At 41.3% G+C, this 26,707-nt stretch overlaps 2 protein-coding genes across 9 annotated transcripts in view; one reads left to right on the forward strand and one right to left on the reverse strand.

The window, feature by feature from the left end:
* tprkb (Tp53rk binding protein) overlaps positions 1 to 6,844 on the reverse strand; it is a 188,015-nt gene extending 181,171 nt beyond the window's left edge. For 7 of the 8 annotated variants that reach the window (XM_073066247.1, XM_073066251.1, XM_073066248.1 and 4 more), the window contains exons 1-2: positions 6,695 to 6,844; positions 376 to 568 (exon numbers count right to left, since the gene is read on the reverse strand). In XM_073066247.1, coding sequence (XP_072922348.1) covers positions 376 to 516 — 141 coding nt within the window. In that variant the 5' untranslated portion in view covers positions 517 to 568; positions 6,695 to 6,844. The remainder of the gene's footprint in view (positions 1 to 375; positions 569 to 6,694) is intronic. The other variant, XM_073066252.1, reaches the window with a different exon arrangement.
* Positions 6,845 to 6,969: 125 nt separating this feature from the next.
* Positions 6,970 to 26,499, forward strand: alg10 (ALG10 alpha-1,2-mannosyltransferase). Its single transcript, XM_073066245.1, has 3 exons — positions 6,970 to 7,255; positions 19,388 to 19,585; positions 23,914 to 26,499. The coding sequence occupies exons 1-3, from the start codon at positions 7,091 to 7,093 to the stop codon at positions 24,964 to 24,966; spliced, it is 1,416 nt and encodes a 471-aa protein (XP_072922346.1). The 5' UTR covers positions 6,970 to 7,090; the 3' UTR covers positions 24,967 to 26,499.
* The last annotated feature ends 208 nt before the right edge of the window (positions 26,500 to 26,707 follow it).

The raw sequence follows: 26,707 nt of genomic DNA on the forward strand, positions 1-26,707 counted from the left end.
CAGGGCCATACTATGTGGGATACGCAAAGACAGGATGCAACATTATTCAATTAGAAAATTCTGTTTCCAGAAAGTTACTACAGTTATGGCAAGAGTAGACCATGACACTGGTGCACAAGGCTAAATCAGTTGAAGATATTTGAATGAGGTAATAACTAAAAATATTAATTTACACATTACAAAATATGAATTATTGCACATTAATATGTGAAATAAATTTGTGATTCTAATTGCATCAAAATCTAAACTTCTAGTACCAGTAGAGCTCTTTAATAACCGCTGCTTTCCAGTAGATAATAGCAAAAGAACAAAGATTTCACATAATGTCTTATCTTTGCATAAAATCAGTCAGAATTACGGTAGCTATTTTCTCACCATTGCGGCATTTATTAAAGCCCCATCGATAGCTCCTTCCACAGCTTTTTGTCGAAGTTCTGCTGCATTTTTAACATCTTTAAACAACAGAAGTGTCACGGTACAACCTGGAAAGAGTTCCAGCTCATGTGTCATAATCATCTTCCTCAAAAGCAACAAATGGCTGATGACTACTCATAAAATAAAATCATACCTAAAGAAAAAAATTATATGAACATGTTAATGCAGGAAGACTCAAATGTTGCAATGCAAAGTTCTTTTATTACACAGTAAAATAATTCTTTCCCAAGAGATTTATATTAAGACTTTACACTTAACAAGAAATAGTGGGAAAATATTCTTTTCTGCTTCAGACGGATAATGTGGCTGAGCAGAAATTTATTTTATTTGAATGACTTTTTGAGCTAAATGGTAATGGAGTGTAAGCACTCTGCGCACACTAATGAACTTTGAAATTATGCTCAAAATGGCATCGTTTTACAGGCTTCTCTGAATGCAAAGAAAATCATTGTCTTTCTATCAAAATTTAATAACCGTTTCCCAGATATCAAAATTTCATATCGACTACACCCAAGCATCAGTACTGCATGTAAGGAAGCTCTTTTTCAAGCTGGCCAAAATAATATGTCATTTATGTTCAGTTATTTTTTCATAAACATGTAAATATAGACATCTGTGTATTTCAAATTTTCTTTTTAATTTCTTCATTTGAGAATTTTAAATTTTAGTAAATTTTGAATCAACTGCAGCATTAAAATAAATATGCTGCAACAATAACAACTGAAATCAACAAGAGAGAACACAATGGTAGTGACATGACAGTGGTGGGATTTGTTGTTGCCTAAACAAAAGTCACTGGAGAGATTTAGCTGGTGGATATGAAGTAGTGTCTTTATGGGACAAAATGAGACACAGCAGGAATCATATGGAGACCCTTTCAGGGGAAGAGGTCTGCTCAACCCAACTCTGCATAAAATGTCATGTGCTAAAGATCAAAGGACAATTCAATAGTTAAAATGCATCCACAATGCTTCCTTTGAATTACACAACTTCTGCTTCGCCTCCAAGGAAATTCTACATCAAGTCAAGTCAAGTCATTTCAACCATAACTGCTGACACATTACACAGTAAAAATGAGACAATGCTTTTCAGGACCATGGTGCTACATGAAACAGTACAAAAACTACACTGAACTACGTAAAAACAACACAGAAAAAAGCTACACTAGATGACAGACCTACCCAGGACTGCAGAAAGTGCACAAAACAGTGCAGGCATTACAATAATAAACAAGACAATAGGCCCAGTAAAGGGCAGTAAGTTGGTGTCAGTCCAGTCTCTGGGTATTGAAGAGTCTGATGGCTTGGGGGAAGAAACTGTTACATAGTCTGGTCGTGAGAGCCCGAATGCTTTGGTGCCTTTTCCCAGATGGCAGGAGGGAGAAGAGCTTGTACAAGGGGTGCATGGGGTCCTTCATAATGCTGTTTGCTTTGCAGATGCAGTGTGTAGTGTAAATGTCCGTAATGGTGGGAAAAGAGACCTGATGATCTTCTCAGCTGACCACACTATCCGCTGCAGGGTCTTGCAATCTGAAATGGTGCAATTTCCAAACCAGACAGTGAATCAGTTGCTCAGGATGCTCTCAATACAACCCCTGTAGAATGTGATGAGGATGGGGGGTGGGAAATGGACTTTCCTCAGCCTTCGTAACATGAATTTTTAATCAGCATTGTCTGGTCTTCCCATTAACTGTGATTCATGGCTCTTAGGAACCCATTGTTCAGAGCTGCATTTTCAATTTAATATAGTCTTTATTCAGATTTAAAGATAGGTGGCTGCAGTTATTTGTTATATGTGCTAACCCCAAAAACGCCCTAATAGGGTTCATCACCAATAGCGAGACAGCCTACAAACAGGAGGTGGAATAGCCCAGGCCTGGTGCCAAGCAAATAACCTCTTCCCCAATGTCAACAAGACAAAGCAGATGGTTAGTAACTTCAGAAAAACCTGCACCTCTCATACTCCTCTTTATTCCAGCAGCACAGCAACGGAAGTTTCAACCTCCTGGGAGTGCACGTCCCACACAAGCTCTCATAGTCCCGGAACACATTCTACACAGTCAGGAAAGCTCATCAGTAACTCTACTCCCTTGGGAGTCTGCAGAAAGCTGGACTATGTACATCGATACTCATGACATTCTACAGGTGGCACAGTAACAAGCTGCATAACTGCATAATTTGGAAGATGCACTGCAGTGGACAGAAAGGCCAATGGGTAGTCCAAGCTGCCTTACGCAACACCAGCACCATCAAGGACATACATACAGAAAGGTGCTGGAAAAGGGTCAGTAATATCATGAAGGATCCCACCCACCTTGCTCATGAACTGTTGTCTCATTCCCACCAGGCAGGAGGCTACATAGCTCCACGCCAGGACAAACTCAAAAACAGTTACTTTCCCAAGCAGTAAGGTTGATCACCACCCCCACCCACTAACACACCCCTCCACACTCCCATTTACAAGGAAGTTGCCTGGATTGGGGAGCATGCCTTATGAGAATCGGTTGAGTGAACTCGGCCTTTTCTCCTCGGGGCAACAGAGAATGAGAGGTGAACTGATAGAGGTGTACAAAATGATGAGAGGCATTGATTGTGTGCATAGTCAGAGGCTTTTTCCCCAGGGCTGAAATGGTTGCCACAAGGGAACACAGGTTTAAGGTACTGGGGAGTAGGTACAGAGGAGATGTAGGGATAAGTTTTTTTACACAGAGAGTGTGAGTGCGTGGAATGGGCTGCCTGCAGCGGTGGTGGAGGCGGAAACGATAGGGTCTTTTAAGAGACTCCTGTAATGGTACACAGAGCTTAGAAAAATAGAGGGCTATGGGTAAAGCCTAGGTAGTTCTAAGGTAGGGACATGTTCAGCACAGCTTTGTGGGCCAAAGGGTCTGTATTGTGCTGAATGTTTTCTATGCTTCTATTACTTTATTATTTCCTGTCAGTCATGCTATGTATAGACACTCCTGTGCCTAACATCAATTTATGTATATAAACTATCTTATGTATTCATATTTATTGCTTTTTATTATTATTGTGTTCTCTATCTTTTTTGTGCTGCATCAGAATAGGAGTTACAATTAGTTCATTCTCCTTTACAGTTGTGTATTGGAAGTTACATTAAACAATCTTGAATAAAGATGTCAGTTTATATAATCCTATTCTCTTCATGTCTATCATGACAGGAAATTAAGCAATCTGTCCCAATTCCATCTTGGAACCAGCATTAAGCCATTCCTTGCTTAATCATTCCACAAAATCACTGGTAATATTGGTCTGTCTGTGCATTTTAAATGAGATGCAGAAGGCTAATTACTCAGTTACACAATTAGTTCAAGTTTATTGCCATCTGACTGTACATACACCACTAAACAAAACAAAGTTCCTCCAGACCACGATGCACTAACAAAACACACACAACACATAAACCAAAATATTATCATAGATAAGTTAATGAAATACAATTCAAATGCACGCAGTGCAGGTAAAATCTTGGTGGCAGCAAGGTATTCATTAGTCTTACAGCCTGAGGGAAGAAGCTGTTATCTAGTCTGCCAGTTCTCGTCCCGATGCTTCTGTATCTCCTTCCTCATGATAGTGGGTCAAAGTGAGTGTGGGGTGAGGATCCTCAGCAATGCTTCGGGTCCTTTGCCTGAGACACTCCGGTAAATGTCACAAATATGGGGGAGGGAGGCCCTAGTGATCCTCTTGGCGGTTTTTATTATACTCTGTAGGGTCTTGCTGTATGATGCCTTGCAGTCTCCATACCACACAAGGACGCAGCCAGACAGGATACTGCCAACAGTGCTCCTGTAGACAGATGTTAGAATGGTGGTGGGGCGCCTTGCATGCCACAATCTCCTCCTAAAGTGTAGACACGGCTGTGCTTTCTTCACTGGTGAGCAACTGTTGTGGGTCCAGGTTAGATTATCCATTATGTGCACACAAAGGAACTTAGTACTCTTCACTCTCTCTACAGCAGAGCCATTGATGTGTAATGGAGAATCGAGAATCGTTGACCTGTGCCGTCCTGAAGTCCACAACAAACTCTTTTGTCTACATTGAGACTCAGGTTGTTGTTCTTACACCATCTGACAAGCCTCTCTACCTCCTCTCTCTCTGTTGACTCATCATTGCTGCTGATGAGGCCAACCACTGTCGTGTCATCAGCGAACTTGATGCAATTTGAATCGAATCTGGCAGGGCAGTCGTGAGTCAGCAGCAGGCCGAGCACATGAAACGGGGTGGGGAGGGCACCAGAGCTCAGCGTGATGGAACTTGAGATGTTGCTGCCAACTCGGACTGATTATGGTCCCTCTGTTTAGAAGTCCAAGATCAAGTTACAGAGAGTGTTGAGTCCCAACAAGGGCAGTTTACCCACCAGCCTCTGAGGGATGATTGTGTTAAACTCTGAGCTGAAGTCGACGAACAGCATTTTGGCATATGAGGCATCATTTTCTAAATGGGGTAAAACAATGTAGCTGGGAGGTGGCATTTTATATGATCCATTACCAGCCATTCAAAACACTTCAAAACAATTCAAAAAGTTGAATTTCCCCATGGGGATGAATAAAGTATCTATCTATGTATCTATCTATCTATTATTGTTGAAGTCAGTGCTACCAGACAGTAATCACTTGGGCCAGTTACCATTGTTCTCTTGGGCTCCAGAAAGACAGTGGCTGCTTTGAAGCCTGCAGACTGTTTCAAAGAGATGTTAGACATATCAGTTCTGTTAGCTTATCCACACAGTCCCTCAGCACCTGACCAGTTATGTTGTCCAGCCCCACAGCTTTGTCCTGGTTTACCCTGTCTAGGATCCTCCTCACCTTGGCTGTGGCCAAAGAGGGTGCCTGTTCCTCAGGGAGAGAGAGGTACTTTCCTCACTGACACATTGCTCCATGCATCATATCATGCTTAGAATGCATTAAGCCCATCAGGAAGGGCTTAATGTCAGTGATGCACATGGTGGACTTGTAATCTCTTATGGTTTGAATCCCCTGCCACATGGACCACTTGTCCCTGTTGTCACAAAGGTGTTTGTGAATTTTCTGTGCGCACTCATGCTTTGCCTTCCTTATGATAAGGGAGAGCGTGGCTCTTGCTATCCTTAAATACGTCCTGTTGCTTGATCTGAAGGCAGCGTCCCGATCCCAAAGCAGTGCATAAACCTCTGCAGTCAGCCATGGTTCCCTGGCAGTGTAATGGTCAATCAAATAATTGGGATAGTCAGATCTTAAGAGTTGGATCATCCATCATTCTGTCTGATACCAACTGGAAGGCAAGGTAAAGAGTAGATGGAAACTTAGAATTTCATAAATTCATCAGAAGAATAATCTATCAATGTTACTTTAATCCAGTTGGGGAAAAGAAACCTGTAAATAAGATTTTAAAGTGATTCTAAGGGTGAAATTGTATAGCTAGCATCCCTGATCTTTAAAAGGCAACTGGCCCCATCAACAGGATACTGAATCTAGTGTTTCAAAGGCACATTTAATATCAAAATATGTATGTAGTAGGCTTCTGTTAGTCTCAATAGACCATGGATTTGTGCCTTGGAAAGTCTCCAGGGCGCAAGCCTGGGCAAGGTTCTATGGAAGACCGGCAGTTGCTCACGCTGCAAGTCTCCCCTCTCCAGGCCACTGATGTTGTCCAAGGGAAGGGCATTAGTTCCCATACAGCTTGGCACTGGTGTCGTCGCAGAGCAATGTGTGGTTAAGTGCCTTGCACAAGGACACACATGCAGCCTCAGCCAAGGTTTGAACTAGCGACCTTCAGATCACTAGACGAACGCCTGGTATGTATACAGTATACAACCTGAAATCCATCCTCTTCACAGACAACCACAAGACAAAGAAACCCCATAGAATAGAAACATCAAAGTCCATCCCTCCCTCCAGTTGGCAAAAAGGGCTAAACAAAATATTATCCATTTGAATCACAGTAGTTCTGAATCATCATAAACCCTAAGAATTAATTGAAAGATGTTTCTCAAAATTAATACAGATGCGAATTATTTTAGTAGGGGTAGGGTGGGGGTGAGGAGGGAATTAGCGAGCAGAGCACGTACCAGTTGAAAGCTCTCAACTGCAGACGATAGCCAGGGAACAAAGTAATGGGTGGGGGGTGGGGGGTGGGGGGTGGGGGGGGGGACCACTAGGAATGCCGTATATTTGAATTGAGAACAGAATCTACGTTCACCCCAATGGATGAAGTCCCAGGGGGATGGAGAGCCACACAAACTAAATGGATTTGTAGCTACGTACCTTTAAAGGAATCTTTGAATGTGTTCCACTACCTTCAACAGCGACTTTAACCACATTTCACTGCGATCCTCGCTCAGGAGAGAAACTAACTGTAACCAATTACACTGTCACAAACCGGAAGCAGCGTAACCAGCGGGAAAACTCGTCCCCCCAGCACATCAGCGAGATGCCGAAGGTTCCGCCGTTGATGCTCAGAGGTTTTTCTATATAAAAGATCCGTTGCTCGTGCTCGAACTCGAGCTTGCATAGTGCGCGCGCCCGTCCGCGTCCGCGTCCGCGTGTTGTTGCACTGGGGCGCGCCCTCCCGCCCGCTCGCCCGCCCGCCGCTGCCCCGGAGCTCCTGCCCCGCGCATTCGTGACCCGGAGGTGAGGCGCTGCCCCGGCCGCAGCGCTATCATGGAGAAAGTGGAGAAATTCTTGTTCTCGGCCGTCGTGAGCAGCAACTTCCTCATCGCCTCGGTCTTCTTTGCCATGATTAGTCGGGCCCAGAGGACTCCCTACATGGACGAGATTTTTCACGTGCCGCAGGCGCAGAAATACTGCGAGGGGAGATTCTTGGAGGTACGAATGATTTGTGGTCGTTGCAAAACCCGGAGTTAGTGCAGCCACGCCAGTCACCTCTGCTTCACACCACAAACCGTGCAAAGTTTAAAGCTGCTGGTGGAAGTATGATGTTTCTGTATTTACTGACGCAATGTTTAAAGTGTTGATTTCATATTTCATTTAGGGAAAGTTTCACAACTCCTCCTTATGATGCTGGCTTTCATGGAATGATTCCCGTGCAGGAGATATCTTTTAAAATACACTAATCATTTAGCCCCAATCGCAGTCACCATCTTTTCCCCTTTCCATTCTGAATTTGCTACCGTGAACCACTCAGGTGGCGCATTCTAGCGAGGAGCAAGTTTTTTAAAACATGCCATCTTCCTTAGTCGGTTTACATCTGTTTTCTGCGGCTAGTGCCTCTAATGTCAAACAGCTTAATCCTGTAGTTTAAACATCTATAGAATCAATTTTGGATTGAACTGTGGCTTTCTTCAGTCTTTCGACAGAACCGTGACCTCTTCCTCTACCCTTCAGGTAAATCTTTGACATGTCCATATCACATTGCATTCTTCCTAAAATGGTGATTTCAATAATTAAATATTTAGCTACTGAGGCCGAACGTTTTAAAGGAACTGGCATACATTGCTTTTGTACCAAAGGATCACGATTGTTTATCATTCACTGTTCTAATGTGAGATGCCATCTAAGATTTATGTGCATTTTCCATCTTCCTTTACCCTTTTTTCAGATTCTCCCATTACATTTAATTATTCTTCCGGCTAAATACATTACTCTGTAGTTGTCAAATTTAATCTGCCACATGTCCGTTTCACCAGCTTATGGGCCTCCTGAGCTTTGATACTAATCTCTGCAGGGTTTTCCTGTGGTGAAGGATGAGGGGCTTTCACTCCAGCTCTGAACTGCAGACTACCACTGGTGGGGTGAAAGTGTTGGACAGGGCAGGTGGCTACCAATTAAGCAGGGCTTTATTTGTTCCTTATGTATAGACTTGATGTATTTAATCCCATACCAAGTACTGCTGCTCTACTTTGAATAGTCGTGATGCAGGGATAACCATGCGTGTAGACTTTTTGAAAGAATTGGCAACTTGTTTGAATTTTCTCTGTCAGCTTGATAAACTCATGCCATGATAGTTCGAGCCCCTCCTTGTTTATTTTATATTCTGCACCCTACAATGTTCTTCCAAGTTAATGAAAAATTTCAAGATCACTACTTGAAATCAACCCCCCCCCCCCCCCCCCCCCGTCCCCGTCCCCAGTCTGAAATACAGCTGTCCAACCTTCTGCATTTTGTCTTTTAATCTATTTTACATCCATTGTGGTCACTGAATTGTTAATCCCCTGAGATTTAATTTTTTTTATCATAAGCTGATTGTGATAATTTGACAAATGGCTTGACCCAGTTCCTAAATAATAAATTCCAGCATTTTTTTCTGACTGAATCAAGACTAATTGGCATGCAGTTCCCTAGCTTCTCCCTTTCAGGATAGCATTAATATATTTGTTTGCTATAAGTCTTATTTGGACAGGTCAAAAAAAAAGCCAGACCTTTTCTGGAAGGTTAATGTGCTTTAAAAGTCTCTTAAATACTTCCGTTACTTAAATAGATGAGTGACCTGTTTAAATTTTAATGATCTTTTATTGAGAAATCAGATTATAGACTTTGCTATATTTTTGTTTGGTTAGTCTATCCTGAAACAATGCAACATTTTTCTGTTAAAAAATATTATGCAAAATAATAATCCATGAGTGTGAAAATCTTACCACCCTCTTCTGACATTGAGCTTTTATTTATCAAGACTTCAAAATAAAATTGATAGTTTCCAAGCAATATTTAACTTTTACTGTCATCTTTTCAGTTTTCCATGACTATTGAAAAAAAATTATTTCAACATGGTGTATAGAAACATAGAAAACTTACAGCATAATACAGGCTTTTCGGCCCACAAAGTTGTGCCGAACATTTCCCTATCTCAGAAATTACTAGGGTTACCTATAGCCCTCTACTTTACTAAGCTCCATGTACCTATCTAAAAGCCTATCTGCCTCCACCACCATTGCTGGCAGCCCATTCCACGCACTCATGACTCTCTGAGTAAAATACTTAACTTGACACCTCCTCTGTACCTACTCCCCAGCACCTTAAACCTGTGTCCGCTTGTGGCAACCATTTCAGCCCTGGGAAAAAGCCTCTGACTATCCACACGATTAATGCCTCTCATCATCTTGTACAGCTCTATCAGGTCACCTCTCATCCTCCATCGCTCCAAGGAGAAAAGGCCAAGTTCACTCAATCTATTTTCATAAGGCATGCTTCCCAATCCAGGCAACATCCTTGTAAATCTCCTCTGCACCCTTTCTATGGCTTCTATATTCTTCCTGTAGTGAGGCGACCAGAACTGAGTACAGTACTCCAAGTGGGGTCTGACCAGGGTCCTATATAGCTGCAACATTACCTCCCAGCTCCTAAATTCAATTCCATGATTGATGAAGGCCAATACACCATACCCCCTTAACTACAGAGTCAACCTGTGCAGCTGCTTTGAGCATCCTATGGACTCGGACCCCAAGATCCCTCTGATCCTCCACGCTGCCAAAAGTATTACCATTAATACTATATTTTGTCATCATATTTGACCTACCAAAATGAACCACTTCACACTTATCTGGGTTGAACTCCATCTGCCACTTCTCAGCCCAGTTTTGCATCCTATCAATGTCCCGCTGTAACCTCTGACAGCCCTCCACACTATCCAGAACACCCTCAACCTTCGTGTCATCAGCAAACTTACTAACCCATCCCTCCGCTTCCTCATCCAGGTCATTTAAATCACGAAGAGTAAGGGTCTGATAACAGATCCCTGAGGCACTCCACTGGTGACCGACCTCCATGCAGAATATGATCCGTCTACAATCATCCTTTGCCTTCTGTGGGCAAGCCAATTCTGGATCCACAAAGCAAGCTCCCTTTGGATCCCATGCCTCCTTACTTTCTCAGTAAGCCTTGCATGGGGTACCTTATCAAATGCCTTGCTGAAATCCATATACACTACATCTACTGCTCTTCCTTCATCAATGTGTTTAGTCACATACTCAAAACATTCGATCATGCTCGTAAGCACAACCTGCCTTTGACAAAGCCATGCTGACTATTCCTAATCATATTATGCCTCTCCAAATGTTCATAAATCCTGCCTCTCAGGATCTTCTCTATCAACTTACCAACCACTGAGGTAAGACTCACTGGTCTATAATATCCTGGGCTATCTCTACTCCCTTTCTTGAATAAAGGAACAACATCCGCAACCCTCCAATCCTCTGGAACTTCTCCCGTCCCCATTGATAATGCAAAGATCATTGCCAGAGGCTCAGCAATCTCCTCCCTCACCTCTCACTGTAGCCTGGGGTACATTTCGTCCAGTCCCGGTGACTTATCCAACTTGATGCTTTCTAAAAGCTCCAGCACATCCTCTTTCTTAATATCTACATGCTCAAGCTTTTCAGTCTGCTGCAAGTCATCACTACAATCACTAAGATCCTTTTCCATAGTACCTCTGCATAGTACCCTAAGTACCTCTGCTATTTCCTCTGGTTCCATACACACTTTCCCACTGTCACACTTGATAGGTCCTATTCTTTCATGTCTTATCCACGTACTTGTAGAATGCCTTGGGGTTATCCTTAATTATGCCCACCAAGGCCTTCTCATGGCCCCTTCTGGCTCTCCTAATTTTCTTCTTAAGCTCCTTCCTAGTAGCCTTATAATCTTCTAGACCTCTAACATTACCTAACTCTCTGAACCTTTTGTGAGCTTTTCTTTTCTTCTTGACTAGATTTATTACAGCCTTTGTACACCACGGTTCCTGTACCCTACCATAACTTCCCCGTCTCATTGGAACATACCTATACAGAACTCTACACAAATATCCCCTGAATATTTGCCTCATTTCTTCCGTACTTTTCCCTGAGAACATCTGTTTCCAATTTAAGCCTCATAATTCCCCTTACTTCAATTAAATGCTTTTCTAACTTGTCTGTTCCTATCTCTCTCCAATTCTGTTGTAAAGGAGATAGAATTATGATCACTATCTCCAAAATGCTCTCCCACTGAGAGATCTGACACCTGAACAGGTTCATTTTCCAATACCAAATCAAGTACAGCCTCTCCTCTTGTAGCCTTATCTACATATTGTGTCAAGAAACCTTCCTGAACACACCTAACAAACTCCACCCCATCTAAACCCCTCGTTCTAGGGAGATGCCAATCAATATTTGGGAAATTAATATCTCCCATCATGACAGCTCTGTTATTATTACACCTTTCCAGGATCTGTTTCCCTATCTGCTCCTCGATATCCCTGTTGCTATTAGGCAGCCTGTAAAAAACACCCAGTAAAGTTATTGACCCCTTCCTGTTCCTAACTTCCACACACAGAGACTCCGTAGACAATCCCTCCATGGTGTCCACCTCTTCTGTAGCCGTGACACTATCTCTGATCAACAGTGCCATGCCCCCACCTCTTTTGCCTCTCTCCCTGTCCTTTCTGAAACATCTAAAACCCGGCATTTGAAGTAACCAATCCAGTCCCTGAGCCATCCAAGTCTCGGTAATGGCTACCACATCATATCTCCAAGTACTGATCCATGTTCCAAGCTCATCCGCTTTGTTCACAACACTCCTTGCAATAAAATAGACACATCTCAATCCTTCGGTCTGAGCGAGTCCCTTCTCTATCACCTGCCTATCCTCCCTGTCGCACTGTCTACAAGCTTTCTCTATTTTGTGAGTTAACCTCCTCTTCCCCAGTAGCCTTAGCAAACCTCCCCGCCAGAATATTGGTCCCCCGGGATTCAAGTGCGACCCGTCCTTTTTGTACAGGTCACACCTGCCCCAATGATCCAGAAATCTGAATCCCTGCCCACTGCTCCAATCCCTCAGCCACGCATTTATCCTCCAGCTCATCCTATTCCTATTCTCACTGTCGCGTGGCACAGGCAGTAATCCCGAGATTACTAACTTTGCATTCCTGCTTCTCTATTTCCTTCCTAACTCCCTATAGTCTTTTTTTTTCCAGGACCTCTTCCCTTTTCCTACCTATGTCGTTGGTACCGATATGTACCATGACCTCTGGCTGTTCTCCCTCCCACTGCAGGATATTGTGGACGCAATCTGAAACATCCCAGACCCTGGCACCTGGGAGGCAAACTACCACCCGAGTTTCTTTCCTGCATTCACAGAATCACCTGTCTGACCCCCGAACTATAGAGTCCCCTATCACTGCTGCCTTTACTTCCTTTCCCTACCCTTCTGAGCCACAGGGCCAGACTCTGGGCCAGGGGCCTGGCCACTGCTGCTTCCCCCAGGTAGGTTGTCCCCCCCAACAGTACTCAAACAGGAGTACTTATTATCAAGGGGTACAGCCACAGGGGTACTCTCTAGTACCTGACTCTTCCCCTTTCCCCCTCCTGATTGTGACCCACTTGTCCATCCCCCGTGGCCCCGGTGTGACCACCTGCTTGTAACTCCTCTCTATAACATCCTCGGTCTCCCTGAGCAGGTGAAGGTCATCGAGCTGCATCTCTAGTTCCCTAATTCGGTCCCTCAGGAGCTGCAGCTCAACAAACACACACCTGGTGCAGACATGGCCATCCGGGATGCTGGGAGACTCCAGGACCCCCCACATCTGACACCGACCACAGAAAACTGGCCTCACACACGTACTTCCTACCTCGACTCGTCCCGTTACCGCCTAAGCCCATTGGGCCAAAGCTCTACCACTCTGCTGATTCTCACTCCGCTGCCTGCTCCGACTGCCCGCTGGATATGGTGGTCTTTTTAAACCTTTCGTGCTCTACCGGCTGACATCACGCGCCTGCGCAGTCTTGCCTCTCTTTAACCCGAGTAGTAAAAAACTCCCTTCACTCTGAAAAATCAGCAGTTCACTTTCAGCCTTCTTGCTCTGTACAGGTAGTCCCCAAGTTACAAACGTCCAACTTACGGACAACTCGTACTTACAAACCGAGGAAGGAGGACGCCGTCCACCATTTTAAGTTGGATCGCAACACTGTCCGCTATTTTAAGTCATTGCCGTTGACACTGTGTTGAGTGTTTAACTTTGTATTTGACTTAAATTTTTCTTAGTAAGATTTGCCCTGACCCTGCCCCCCCCCCACCGTTCCGGTCGACTGGTGGCGCAGTGAGATCAGCGCTGAGCTGGAGAACATAATTTCCCGAGTTCGATCCAGTGATAGACTGTTCCCGTGCCGGGTTGATGTCGATCCAGTGACTCCGTACCATCCGTGCTGGGTTGATGTCGAGCTCACAACTCGACCTCGTAAGAAAAACACTGCCACCTCCAGTTTAAATTCCCATGTGGAATATTGTGGAGGATCAAATACCCAAACCCAGCACAGCCCCCACTTGTCCCATTTAGCCTGTCTCAATGCGGTGGTCCTTAGGACCCAGCGGACCTCGGGACCCGCCGCCCGCAGTGTTTCTGTTCCGTTGACGGTGTGCTGTGGTCCTTAGGACCCAGCGGACCTCGGGAGCCGCCGCCCGCAGTGTTTCTGTTCCGTTGACGGTGTGCTGTGGTCCTTAGGACCCAGCGGACCTCGGGAGCCAGCGGAGCTCGGGACCGACCTCCCGCAGTGTTTCTGTTCCGTTGACGGTGTGCTGTGGTCCTTAGGACCCAGCGGACCTCGGGAGCCAGCGGAGCTCGGGACCGGCCGCCCGCAGTGTTTCTGTTCCGTTGACGGGAAGCAATCGCGATTGAAAATAAAGTGGAAATAATAAAGCGTTTGGAAAGAGGTGAAACGCCATCGATCATTGGAAAAGAATTAGGCTACAATCGGTCAACGATCGGAACAATTTTAAAGGATAACAGATAAAGTGAGAATAATGGAGCATTTGAAAGATGCTGCCCTGATGAAAGCTACAATTATTACTAAGCAACGCAGTGGTTTAATTATTGGAATACATATGTTTCTTAAGTGTTTTATATGCATAGAAAGGTAAAATATATACTAAGACAAACGTTTGACTAACTGACGCTAAATAATACCAGATGTACTTGTTCCGACTTCCATACAAACCCGACTTAAAGACGGACTCAGGAACGGAACTCGTACGTAACCCGGGGACTGCCTGTATATGATGAAACCTTGTTTGCCAGATTGATCTGGAGAGTGAAAGCCCAAAGGGTTCCAGGGAAAGTGGACAATTTGGTTAAAATTTGGCATAGTAAGAGAAAATTTGTTGGTTTTGTCAATGTCTTGCTGACTGCTATGAGCACTGGAGCTCTATACCATAGCTCAGTGTAGGGAGCCTTCTTGTGCTGCACGTTAATGAGTTTAAAGTTCAAAGTAAATTTATTATCAAAGTACATAGATGTCGCCATATACACCCCGAGATTTGTTTTCTTGTGCCCATATGCAGTAAATCCAATATCCATAATAGAATGAATTGAAGACTGCACTTGACAGGGCAGACAAACAAACAATGTGCAAATACAAAAGAGAAAAATATAATAACAAATAAATAAGCAATATATATTGAAAACATGAGATGAATAGTCCTTGAAAGTGAGACCATAGGTTGTTGGAACAGTTCAGTGATGGGGCAAGTGATATTAAATTATCCCTGCCGGTTCAAGAGCCTGATAGTTGACGGGTAATAACTGTTCCTGAACCTGGTGGTGTGAGTCGAGACTCTTGTACCTTCTTCCTGTTGGCAGCAATGACAAAAGAGCATGAACTGGATGGTGGGGTGGCTGATGATGGATGCTGCTTTCCTGCAACGGCATTTCATGTAGATATGCTCAAGGTGGGGAATGCTTTACCCCTGATGGACTGGGCCATATCCACTACTTTTTGTAGGATTTTCCACTTAAGGGCATTGGGTTTTCCATTCCAGGCTGTGATGCAACTAATCAATATACTCTCTATCACATATCTATAGAAAACTCATATCTATAGAAAACTGTCAAAGTATTAAGTGTCATGTGGAATCTTTGCAAACTTCTAAGGAAGTAGAGGTGCTGCTGTGCTTTCTTCCTAGTTGCTTTTACGTGCTGGGCCGGGACAGGTTCTCTGAAATAATAACACCAAGGAATTTAAAGTTGCTGACCACCGGTTTTCTCCTCCTGAAGTCAATGAGCGGCTCCTTGTTCTTGCTGAACAAGTGAGGGGTTGTTGTTGTGGCGCCATTCAACTAGATTTTCAATCTCCCTCCTGATTCATTGGCACCTTTGATTCAGCCAACAACAGTGATGTCATCAACAAATTTAAATATAGCACTGGAGCTGTGTTTAGTCACAGTCATAAGTGTAAAGCAAGCAGGACAGGGGGCTAAGCACAGAGCCTTGTGGTGCACCTGTGCTGATGGAGATCATGGAGGAGATGTTGTTGCCAATCCACATTGACCAAGTGAGGAAATTAAAGATCCAGTTGCACAAGGAGTTATTGTGGGAAATATCTTAAAGCTTATTGATTAGTTTTGAGGGGATAATAGTATTGAATGCTGAGCTGTGGAAGTTAAAGAGAACCTGAAGTATGTATCTTAGCTGTCCAGATGTTCCAGGGTTGAGTGAAGAGCCAATGAAATAGCATCTGCCATGGACCTGTTGCGCCAGTAGGCAAATTGGAGCAGATCCAAGTCGCTTCTTGGGCAGTAGTTGACGTGTTTCAAAACACTTCATCACCATAGCCGTAAGTGCTACTGGACGATAGTCATTGAGGCAGGTTACCACATTCTTCTTAGGCACTGGAATGATCGAGGCCTGTATGAAGCAGGTGGATACCTCAGGCTGCTGAAGTGAAAGATTAAAGATGTCAGTGAACATTCCAGCCAGTTGATCAGCACAGGTCTTTGGTACTCGGCCAGGTGTCCCATCTGGGCCGGATGCTTTTCATGGGTTCACCCTCCTGAAGGATGCTCTCACTTCAACCTCAGAGCATGGAATCACAGGGTCATCGGGAGGTGTGGAAGTTTGTGAAGTTTACCCTGTGTTTTGATAGGCAAAGCGAGCATAGAAGTTTGGACTATAATTGAGAAGTTTTATATCAAATTTGATGATACCCTGGTAATGATGGTAACCGGACTAATTAGATGAATGGAGACATGGGAAAAGAAATCCAATTGATAGAAAGGCAGAGGAAAAGGAATCATTAATGCATATTCATAGATGCATTTCCAAATAAAGACATTTTGGACAATTTGCATAAAAGCCCTGGTGAGACCTCGCTGGGATATTGTGTACTGTCCTTACACACAGAAGAATGTTCTTCTCATGGAGGGAGAGTAACGGAGGTTTACCAAATGGATCCTGGGATTGGTGGGGACAAGGGGAGGTGGGAAGAATTGTCTTATGAAGAGAGATTAAGCAGATTGGGCCAATGTTCTTATTTTATTGCCCTTAAGAGGCGATCTTACTGAACTATGATCATTCGAAGATTCAAAGGGTGATAGCTATTGGGACATTGTTTCTCCTAGCTGAAACATCTAGAACCAGGCATCACAGTTTCACAATAAGGGATTGCCCATCCGGAACTAAGAAGAAATTTTCTTCAATCACTGAGTGGTGGCATTTAGAATTCTCTAACCAAGAGCACTGTGGAGACTCAAAGAACTAAGTTTATTCAGGCACAAGGATGTTAGACTTAACGGTTACCAGGAGCATGACATTGAGTTAAAAGATCAGCGATTATCTTTTGGCTGGTGGAGTAGGCAGGAGGGGTCATATAGCATCCCCTTATTACTTGTGTTGTGATTCTTGAGGATAATATGATATGAGGTGGTTATGAAGACTTGGGATACATGATGTTGTCATTCAAGGTATAGAGTACAAGTGCAGGCTGGCTGTACTAGAACTCCAAAGAACAAACATCAGACCATAGATGCAATATTATGCAAACTAATATGATAGCATGAAATGGGTATAAGAAAGGTGTTCAAGTATAATGGCAGAGCTGGAGTTTTATAGATATGAGGTAAATCAGGTTGGGAGTTGGAACAAAGAAGATGAAGGAAAGATTTCATTGAGCTGTACAAAAACATGACAGCTCAAGGTGCAGTAAACAGAAAAGAAATCTAGCACAGAAATTACTCAGTCCTTTTCAGGATTTAATTTGTATGGATAATTTTTCTTGGATCCAGAGTACATTACATTTTTCTACACTTGGGTCATCTAAAGCAAAACCTTCTAAGCTTTGAAACCCTATTATTTCAGTAACAAGTATACAGCTTTATGGTTTAATTATTTCCAGCAGTGAAATATGAACACGAAAATACAGGCAAGAAAAGTGTTCTGCAAACACAAGTTAAATTTCACCAAGCTTAATCTCAAATAGCTAAATGTTGTGTTATACAGTCGGCCCTCCTTATCCACCAGGGAATGGTTCCGGGACCCCTCGCGGATACCAAAAAACACGGATGCTCAAGTCCCTGATTCAACCTGTCTCAAAGCGGTGGACCTTAGAATCCAGCGGAACCCCAGACCTTATTTAACCTGTCTCAGTGCAGTGGACATTAGGACCCGGTGGCGGAGCTTTGAATCTGTGCAGTGTTTATGTTCACAAAAATAATCATGATCACGATTGAAAATAAAGTGGAAATAATAAAGCGACCGTAAAGAGGTGAAACGCCATCGGTCATTGGAAAAGCGTTAGGCTACAGTCGGTCAACAATCAGAACAATTTTAAAGGATAAAGTGAGAAAGGCCCTGCCCCGATGAAAGCTACAATTATTACTAAGCAATGCAGTGGTTTAATTATTGGGTTTTAGGGTTTTGGGTTTTTGATCCTCCACATCAACCTGGCATGGATGGAGAGCGCACTCGGGAGTGGTCTGTCACTGGATCGAACTCAGCACTGTAACATACGTTCTTAAGTGTTTTATATGCATAGAAAGGTGAAATATATGCTATATACCGATGCTAAATATTGCTGGATGTACCTGTTCCGACTTACTTAGTAAGAGAACTTCCGATTTTTTTTCAATCCCAATCCACGGTAACCTACGCACATCCTCCTGTATACTTTAAATCATCTCTAGATTACTTATAATACCTAATACAATGTAAATACTATGTAAAATAGTTGTTATACTGCATTGTTTAGGGAATAATGACAGGAAAAAATGTCTGTACATGCTCAAACAACAAGTGCTGGAAGAGCACTTCTGGGTTTTCTCGATTCGCGGTTGTTTGAATTTGCGCATGCGGAACTCGCGGATAAGGAGGGCCGACTGTATGAGCTACACCAGTGTGTATTACCCCCACATTCCCCTTTAATCCCTTCTGGGAAAAAATATATAGAAAGTGAACGCATTCTGGGCTTTACACTATTTTCTTTAGCAAATAGATCAATAATTATGAATCAAGATTTAAAGATTAAACTGACTTTCAAGAATTTTAGCTGAGAAGGTCTGGAAATCATAATCTGCAAGGTGATTGAGCACGAAACGTTGATCACATTCTAAATGTGCTAGAAGGAGTCCTTAAAGAGTTGTAACCCGCATGGTTGTGAACTGAGATTTGGGAGATGACGGAACAAGAAATAGCCAAATTATGGATGGATTGTATTTGCCCCCTTTATCATAAATTTATCTGATGAATTTAGTTCCAAATTTTATCTCTTTGTTGATTTATTTTTAAAATTTCCATATACAATATTGAAATAAATGACCTAGCTTGTTCATTTTATAGGCCATCAGACATGGGATTAAGAGAATTTGTAAAGTGAGAAGAACAGTATTGTAATCTGCTAAAAATGTGCATGATCCCAGGGTTACCCCCCAACAAAAGAAGTCATTTCACATTTTGAGGGGAGTCATTTTAAAAGCAGGTTTCCATTGTTAACATTTTGGATACAATTTGGAAAATTATGATACATGCAATATTTCTCTGAAGTGCCACTAGCGCATCAAGCACTACTACCCATTTTAAATTTTAAAATCTTGGCTTTCTTTAATGTTTGAAACAGGTGGACTTAATCAAATACAGGTTGATTACCTTTACCTTTTGTTCATTGTTTTCTTTATACAAATGATAAAGTACATTGTAAATATACAGATGTTGCCAGTTTCAGTATTTTAATTGTTATAAATTGTTCTCTTCTCAATATTATGCAGTGGGATCCAATGATCACTACTCTACCCGGTCTCTACTTGGTGTCCACTGGAATAATCAAGCCAGTGTCATGGCTGCTGAGCTGGACAGGAACTGTTGTGTGCTCCACAGGAATGCTACGATTCATTAATCTGCTATTCAATACTGGGAACCTCTACTTACTTTATTTGCTTTTGTGCAGGATACATCAAAAGGACAAGGTACCCAGCTTGATTAGTTCATCTTAATGCCAAAATAATGAAGTACGTTTAAAATAAGAAGTTCTGTATTAAAGCTGCATGACCCTTGTTGACAGAAGTACATACATTCATTTGTGCTTCAATTGCATTTATAACTTTATACTACTGTATAATTTTACTAAATGATGGTGTTTTAGCACACCACTGAGAGAAATGGATCAGCAATGATGAAATGGTTCATCATAATTCTGTTCCTTGGTCATATGGTCACACCCTTCCCTTATAATAAAGTGTCCCCATTTGATGTGCAGGTAAATTTCCAGTGGTGTACACCTGTTTGAGGCTTCACTGACTAGGAGCATGTGTGGGGACAATGTGTGTGCATACAAACATAAATTTCCATATCCTTTCAGCTTGCCCAGTCTCAATGTTCCTAATATCCCTGCAGGAAAATTTGTTAGTGCTACGTAGGTGGGTTTAAACTAATTTGGCAGGGTCGGGTACCATGAGCAGGAGCAAATCTTGGGATAAAGCAGTAACCAGTGAGAGCAAGTTTAGTAATCAGGATAGTCAGGGGCACAGTAAAAGCAGGGAAAGGGATACCGAGTTAAACTGCATTTATTTCAATGTAGAAGGTGTAACGGGTAAGACGGATGAACTAAGAATATGAATTTGCTCTGAGGACTAGGATGTTGTAGTCATAACAAAAACATGACTAAAACGTGCAGAACTGACAGCTCAGTATTCCAGGATACCAAAGCTACAAGCATGGCAGGGATACAGGCCCACATATTACCTTTTTGATAGGGAGAACATAACTGCAGTACTAAGAGATGGTGTGATGTCAGTCTTGTTATTCATTACTTATAGAAATTATTCGGATACAAATACACAAGGTTAGATCAGTAAGCTTGTGGATGACACAAAATTAGCTGTTGTTGACTGTTGGGCATCGAGTATAGGAGCTGGGACATTATGTTGTTTAAATGGTTAGTGAGGCCACACTTGGAGTACTGCGTACGGTTTTGGTCACCCTGTTACAGGAAAGATGTGGTTAAGTTTTAATGAATGCAGTTTACAAGCATGTTGCCAGGACTAGAGTGTCTTAAGTTACCGGGTGAGTTTGGCCAAGCTGGGTCTTTACTCCTTGGAGTGTAGGACAATGAAGAGAGACCTTAAAGTGGTTTATAAAATCATGGGGGCATATAATAAGGTAAATAAGTCGAAAACTAGGGGCATAGATTTAGGGTGAGAGGGCAAGGACTTAAAAGGGACCTCGGGGAATTTCTTCGCACAGAGGGTGCAGAGTATATGGAAAGTATATAGAAAGAGGTGGCATAGGAATGAAAGATATAGAATACTTGTTGGTAGAGTTAAGAAACTGCAAGGATAAAAATAAAAATACCTTATTGGGAGTTATACGAAGTTGTCCAAACAGTAGCCAGATTGTGGGATATAAATTTTAATGGGAATTAGAAGAGGCATGTAAAAAGGGCAATGTTACAATAGTCATGGCGGATTTCAGTATGCAAGTTGATTGGTGAAATCAGGTTGCATATGGATCCCAGTAGAGGGAATTTGTGGAATACCTATGAGATACTTTTTAGATCAGCTTTTGGTTGAGCCCACTAGGGGAAAGGAAATTCTGGATTGGGTGTTGTGTAGTGAACCAGATTTGATTACAGAGTTTAGGGTAAAGGAAGACTTGGGAGGCAGTGATAATAATATGATAGAATTCACCCTGCAGTTTGAGAGGGAGACGATAAAGCGAGACGTATCAGTAATACAATGGAGTAAAGGAAATTATAGAGTCATAAGAGGCCAAAATTCATTGAAAGGGGTCACTAGCAGGGATGACAGGAAAACAGCAATGGCTGGAGTTTCTGAGGACAATTCAGAAGACCCAGGTTAGATACATCCCAATGTTGAAGAGGTATTTTAAAGGGGAGATAAGGCAACTGTTGGTGACAAGGGAAGTCAAAGACAGCATAAAAGCAAAAAGAGAGGGCACATAATAAAACAAAAATTATTTGGAAGTTAGAGGATTTGGAAGCTTTTAAAGACCAACAAATGGCATTCAAAAAGACTATAAGGGAAGTCAAGATGAAATATGAAGGTAAGCTAACCAATAATACCAAAGAGGATACCAAACATTTTTTCAGATATATGAAGAGTAAAAAAGAGGCAAGAGTGGATATTGGACCATTGGAAAATAATGATGGAGAGGTAGTAATACAGGACAAAGAAATGGCAGATGAATTTAATAAGTATTTTGCGTTAGTATTCACTGCTGAAGACTCTGCCAGTATGCCAGAAATTCAAAAGTGTCAGGGGGCAAAAGTGAGTGCAGTTGCTTTTAATAAACTAAGGAGAAGGTGCTTGAGAAGCTGAAAGGTCTGAATGTAGGTAAGTCACGTGGACCAAATGGTGTGCACCCTCTGAAAGAGGTAGCTGAAGAGATTGTGGAGGCATTTATAATGACCTTTCAAGAATCTCTAGATTTTGGAATGGTTCCAGAGGACTGGAAACTTGCAAATGTCATTTCACTCTTTAAGAAAGGAGGAGGACAAGAAAAAGGGAAATTGTAGGCCAGTCAGTCTGACTGTAGTGGTTGGGAAGATGTTGGTAGTCCATTATTAAGGATGAGGTTTCAGAGTACTTGAAGGTGCGTGATAAAGTAGACCAAAGTCAGCACGGTTTCCTGAAGAGAAAATCTTGCCTGGAAATCTGCTGTAATTATTTGAGGAAATAACAGGCAAGATAGACAAAGGAGGATCAGTGGATGTTATTTACTTGGGTTTTCAGAAGGCCTCTGACAAGATGCCGCACAAGAAGCTGCTTAACAGGAGAGTAGCCCATAGTATTATAGTATTTGAGCATGGATAGAAGATTGGCTGACTGGCAGGAGGCAAAGAGTCAGAATAAAGGGGGCCTATTCTGCTTGGCTGCCGGACACGTGTTGCACAGGGTTGTTACTGGGACTGCTTCTTTTCACATTATAGGTCAAAGATTTGAATAATGGAAATCAGCCAGGCCTCTTTAGTTCCTCCATAATTTTGTGTGTGTTTTCATATGAGGAGCATTTGATGTCTCTGGGCTTATACTTGCTGGAGTTTAGAAAAATGAGGGAGGATCTCATTGAAACCTATTGAATATTGAAGGGCTTAGACAGAGTGGATGTGGTGCGGAGGTTTCCAATATTGGGTGAGTCTAGGACTGAGAGCACATCCTCAGAATAGAGGGACAGAACAGAGATGAGAAGGAATTTGTTTAGTTAGAGGGTGGTGAATCTGTGGAATTCATTGCCATGGTTGGCTATAGAGGCCAAGTCATTGAGTATATATAAAGCAGAGGTTCATAGGATCTGCTCGTATGTCTTATGGTCTTAAAGAAACAGGTACTAAAACAGGGCATTAATTATGCTAAATCCCCAATACTGCTACTTTTTAATGTGATAACATTAAACACATACCTGCATTCTTATTATGAAGTCAGAACCTAAATATAAACTCTAATGCATTATCCTCTGACTGCAACTTTATTACTTTTTTGTTACTCCTGCATTTAGAAAAGCAGTGAATAGATAAATTAATTATTTAGGTAATTGCAAACTACTTGTTCGCCCTGTTATAGTAAGAGTTCAGTATACTGGAGTGAGAATATCCAACTTGCATCTATATAACTGGAGTTGAAACCTTTTATGTGATGGTATGACATACAAAACATCCATATCATTGCTGAGTATAAAATTAAGAATTTATTGAGAACAAAAATGGTGGTCATTAAGTTTAGGAGGATAAGAAATAATCTCTTCAATTCATACTAATTCTTAGTAGGCTTGATAGAGTAGAACTCAGTTCAGAGTCTGGAAAAGATATCAAGCAGTTTAGATTGAGATGAGATTTTTTTATAGTCAAGGGTATTGTGAGTGCTTGAAATCTTGACTTCATTAGGCAGTGGGTTTGTAATCCTGTGAGTTTATTCAGGACATTGATTCAATTTAATTGAGTTGATACAAGATATTTCTGGTATACTGATAATTGAATAGTGAAGTTGAGGAAAATTTTTAACTGGGATCTCATTGATTGGTGGAATAGTCATGAAATTTAGCATTTTCCTCTTCCATTTCCTGTTTTCTGTCTTTGAGCTGATGAAGAAGTCACATGTAAGAAGTATACATGAAATGAGTATTTAATAAACATGAAGATTTTTGACGTAACAATGTTTGTGTGTGAATGAAGCACTTTGGAAATTTTTGTAAAGATATAATGAAGTTTTTGTATTGTTTTAATGGAAATATCTTGCCAATGAATATTGTATTGTAATTATTTATTTTTTTTCCTTCCCAGGCTACCTCTGCATTCCAAAGAATAGCATCTGCATTAGCACTTGCCTCATTCCCTTTGCTTTACTTTTTCTCATTCTTGTATTACACAGATGCAGGCTCAACATTCTTTATCCTGTTTACTTACTTAATGAGCCTGTATGGGAATCACAAAGTTGCTGCCTGCCTTGGTTTCTGTGCTTTTATGTTCCGTCAGACTAATATCATATGGATTATATTCTGTGCGGGAAATGTTATTGCACAGAAGTTGACAGAAGCATGGAAAACTGATTTGATCAAGAGAAAGGATGCAAAGACAGCATGTATTGTGGATCTAACTGATGAAATCAAGAAGGTTGTGCAGTTTCTTTTAGGGTATGTTCTGTCACTGAAGAATCTGAAAGCATTGACCATTTTGACCTGGCCATACATTACCCTGGTTATTGGTTTTCTTCTATTTTTATTTCTGAATGGAGGCATAGTTGTTGGTGACAGAACCAGTCATGAAATCTCTCTGAATTTCCCTCAGTTATATTACTTCTTTTCCTTCACGCTTGTTTTCTCTCTTTTTCATCTGGTTTCTTTTGTAAAGATGGTTTCTTTCTTGGATTCAGTAAAGAAACATACGTTATTTTACATTGGTTTTGGAATTGTCTCCCTGTTGCTGATTTGGAAATTTACCTATGTCCATAAATTCCTGATTGCGGACAACAGACACTACACATTTTACATTTGGAAGAACATATTTCAGAGACATGAAGTGATCAAATATCTGTTGGTCCCAGGATACATCTTTGCTGCCTGGACATTTGTTGAAGCATTGAAGTCAAAATCAATATTCTGGATCTTGGCATATCTTTTCTGTTTAGTCATTGCCACAGTTCCACAAAAGTTACTGGAGTTTCGTTATTTCATAGTACCATATTTGATCTACAGACTCAACATCCCAATGCCCTCAAGCTTCAAAGTTATTGCAGAGCTGGCTCTGTATTGTTTAGTAAACGTGTTAACTCTTTATTTGTTTCTTTATAAAACCTTTCAGTGGCCAGATAAAGAAATTCAAAGATTCATGTGGTAAAATTGTATTTCTTCTTTGTAGAGAGGGAGCAGGCCTTGAACATATTTTAAACCTCTATAATCTTAATAAATTGGGAATCGCATGCTATATATAATGTTTTGTGTATCTTTTTGTGGTTTACTTTGGGACTTGTATATTTGTTGTGATCTAATTGTTACTGCTTTTTGCCAAACTATTCATTTTGGTAGTTTCATTTATTTGATGTGGTGAATTTGTTTTAGTCATGTGTACACTAATAATTTTAATTGTATTTGCAAAGAAACCAAGTTATTGACTTTTCTGAATTATGGAGATATTTAATGCTACAACATTTCACACTCCTTTTGAAGTACAAAAATAATATTCAAAATCTTTTATTAATGTAAAATTATTTCTGAAATTCAGACTGTGGTGCTCTCTTTTAATAGATATTTTTTATTCCAGCAGCAGAGCTCCAAAAAGATCTGACAGCATATGGTTGTCTTTTTAAGAATCATATTAAACCAAAAATATTTGAAGATTTATTGAAAATCTGACCAGTGTGAGAGATTATTATGTAATATTATTTTTATTTCCACAAGTGTATTGTTTTTGCTGTGATACAAGTCCTCAGCATTGAACTACAAGGACTATAATTTCAACCTATTTTCAATAATTAGCACCCAGTAGATCCTCTGTGGCATCTCTCACTGAATTATAGGTTACCGTGTGTGGGATGCTGAGGATAACATTACCACATTGAGAATTTGGAATGTACCAAGAATAGGAAAGTTGATTTTCATTTTGGTTTTTAGAGGAAGTTTGTTTAATTGATCTGCTGCAGAAGTACAAACTGATGAAAGTACTTGTGTTTTTTATGGTACCAATCCTGCTATTTCTTTTCACCACAGTAATATAATTACTATTTTTTTTCTGTAGGCAGCAAGCTCCCTTGTCCAAACAAAATGCTTCTGTCAGTGCGATACTGTCTCTTACACTATCCCAAGCTAGTTATGGCTTGAGAATTGACTATGACCTGGAATGGTTCCATTGTTGATCAAGTAGTCCATCAAAGGGCAGGTATTTTAACCTCACTTCTGAAATTCAGCATCTCCATTAATGCAAGCATACCCTTAAAATGGCATTGAAGATTGTACATGTAGGATTTGAACCCATAGACTTTCAGTTACAGGAGGAATGCTATACCAAACAAGGAGTGTTACCACAGTTATATAAATAAGTGAATGCATTTGACGCAGGAACGGGGAAAGGGCAGTGCAGATTCAGTCACTGTGAATGTTAATTCCTCGTCCTGTTGTGTATGTAGCAAATGAGAAGTCAATTTTCACTGTTGTCTTCAACAAAATCATTTGATTTTCTGACTTCTTTGCAAGTACTGTTTGTTTCCTGAGCAGGAAGAGTAATTTTAAAATGGGTCATGCCATACTTGGTGGAGGAGAAGCTCCTTCATTTCTGTAAGTAATATACAAGAAGACATGGTGCACTATTTTGTTACATCTTTTCAGATGATGGTAAAATCCTGAAATTACAATTAAATCAATTTTTGATAAAGACCTCAATGCATTTTACTAGTAAAGATAATATAAGTATCTTCTCTTTTGTGTTTTTCCCATAAACATCATTTCTGACATTACTTGGCTAACAAGAGTTCAGGTAGAGGACCAACAAATTTCTGAATTATACTTGGGTCAAACTAACTGATTTCCATTTTTTCCACTGGTAGCATATTTTTTTGGTGATTTTTCATATGCCTTTCATTCCT

The sequence above is a fragment of the Hemitrygon akajei genome, chromosome 14 (assembly GCF_048418815.1).
Source record: "Hemitrygon akajei chromosome 14, sHemAka1.3, whole genome shotgun sequence".
Lineage (NCBI taxonomy): Eukaryota > Metazoa > Chordata > Chondrichthyes > Myliobatiformes > Dasyatidae > Hemitrygon > Hemitrygon akajei.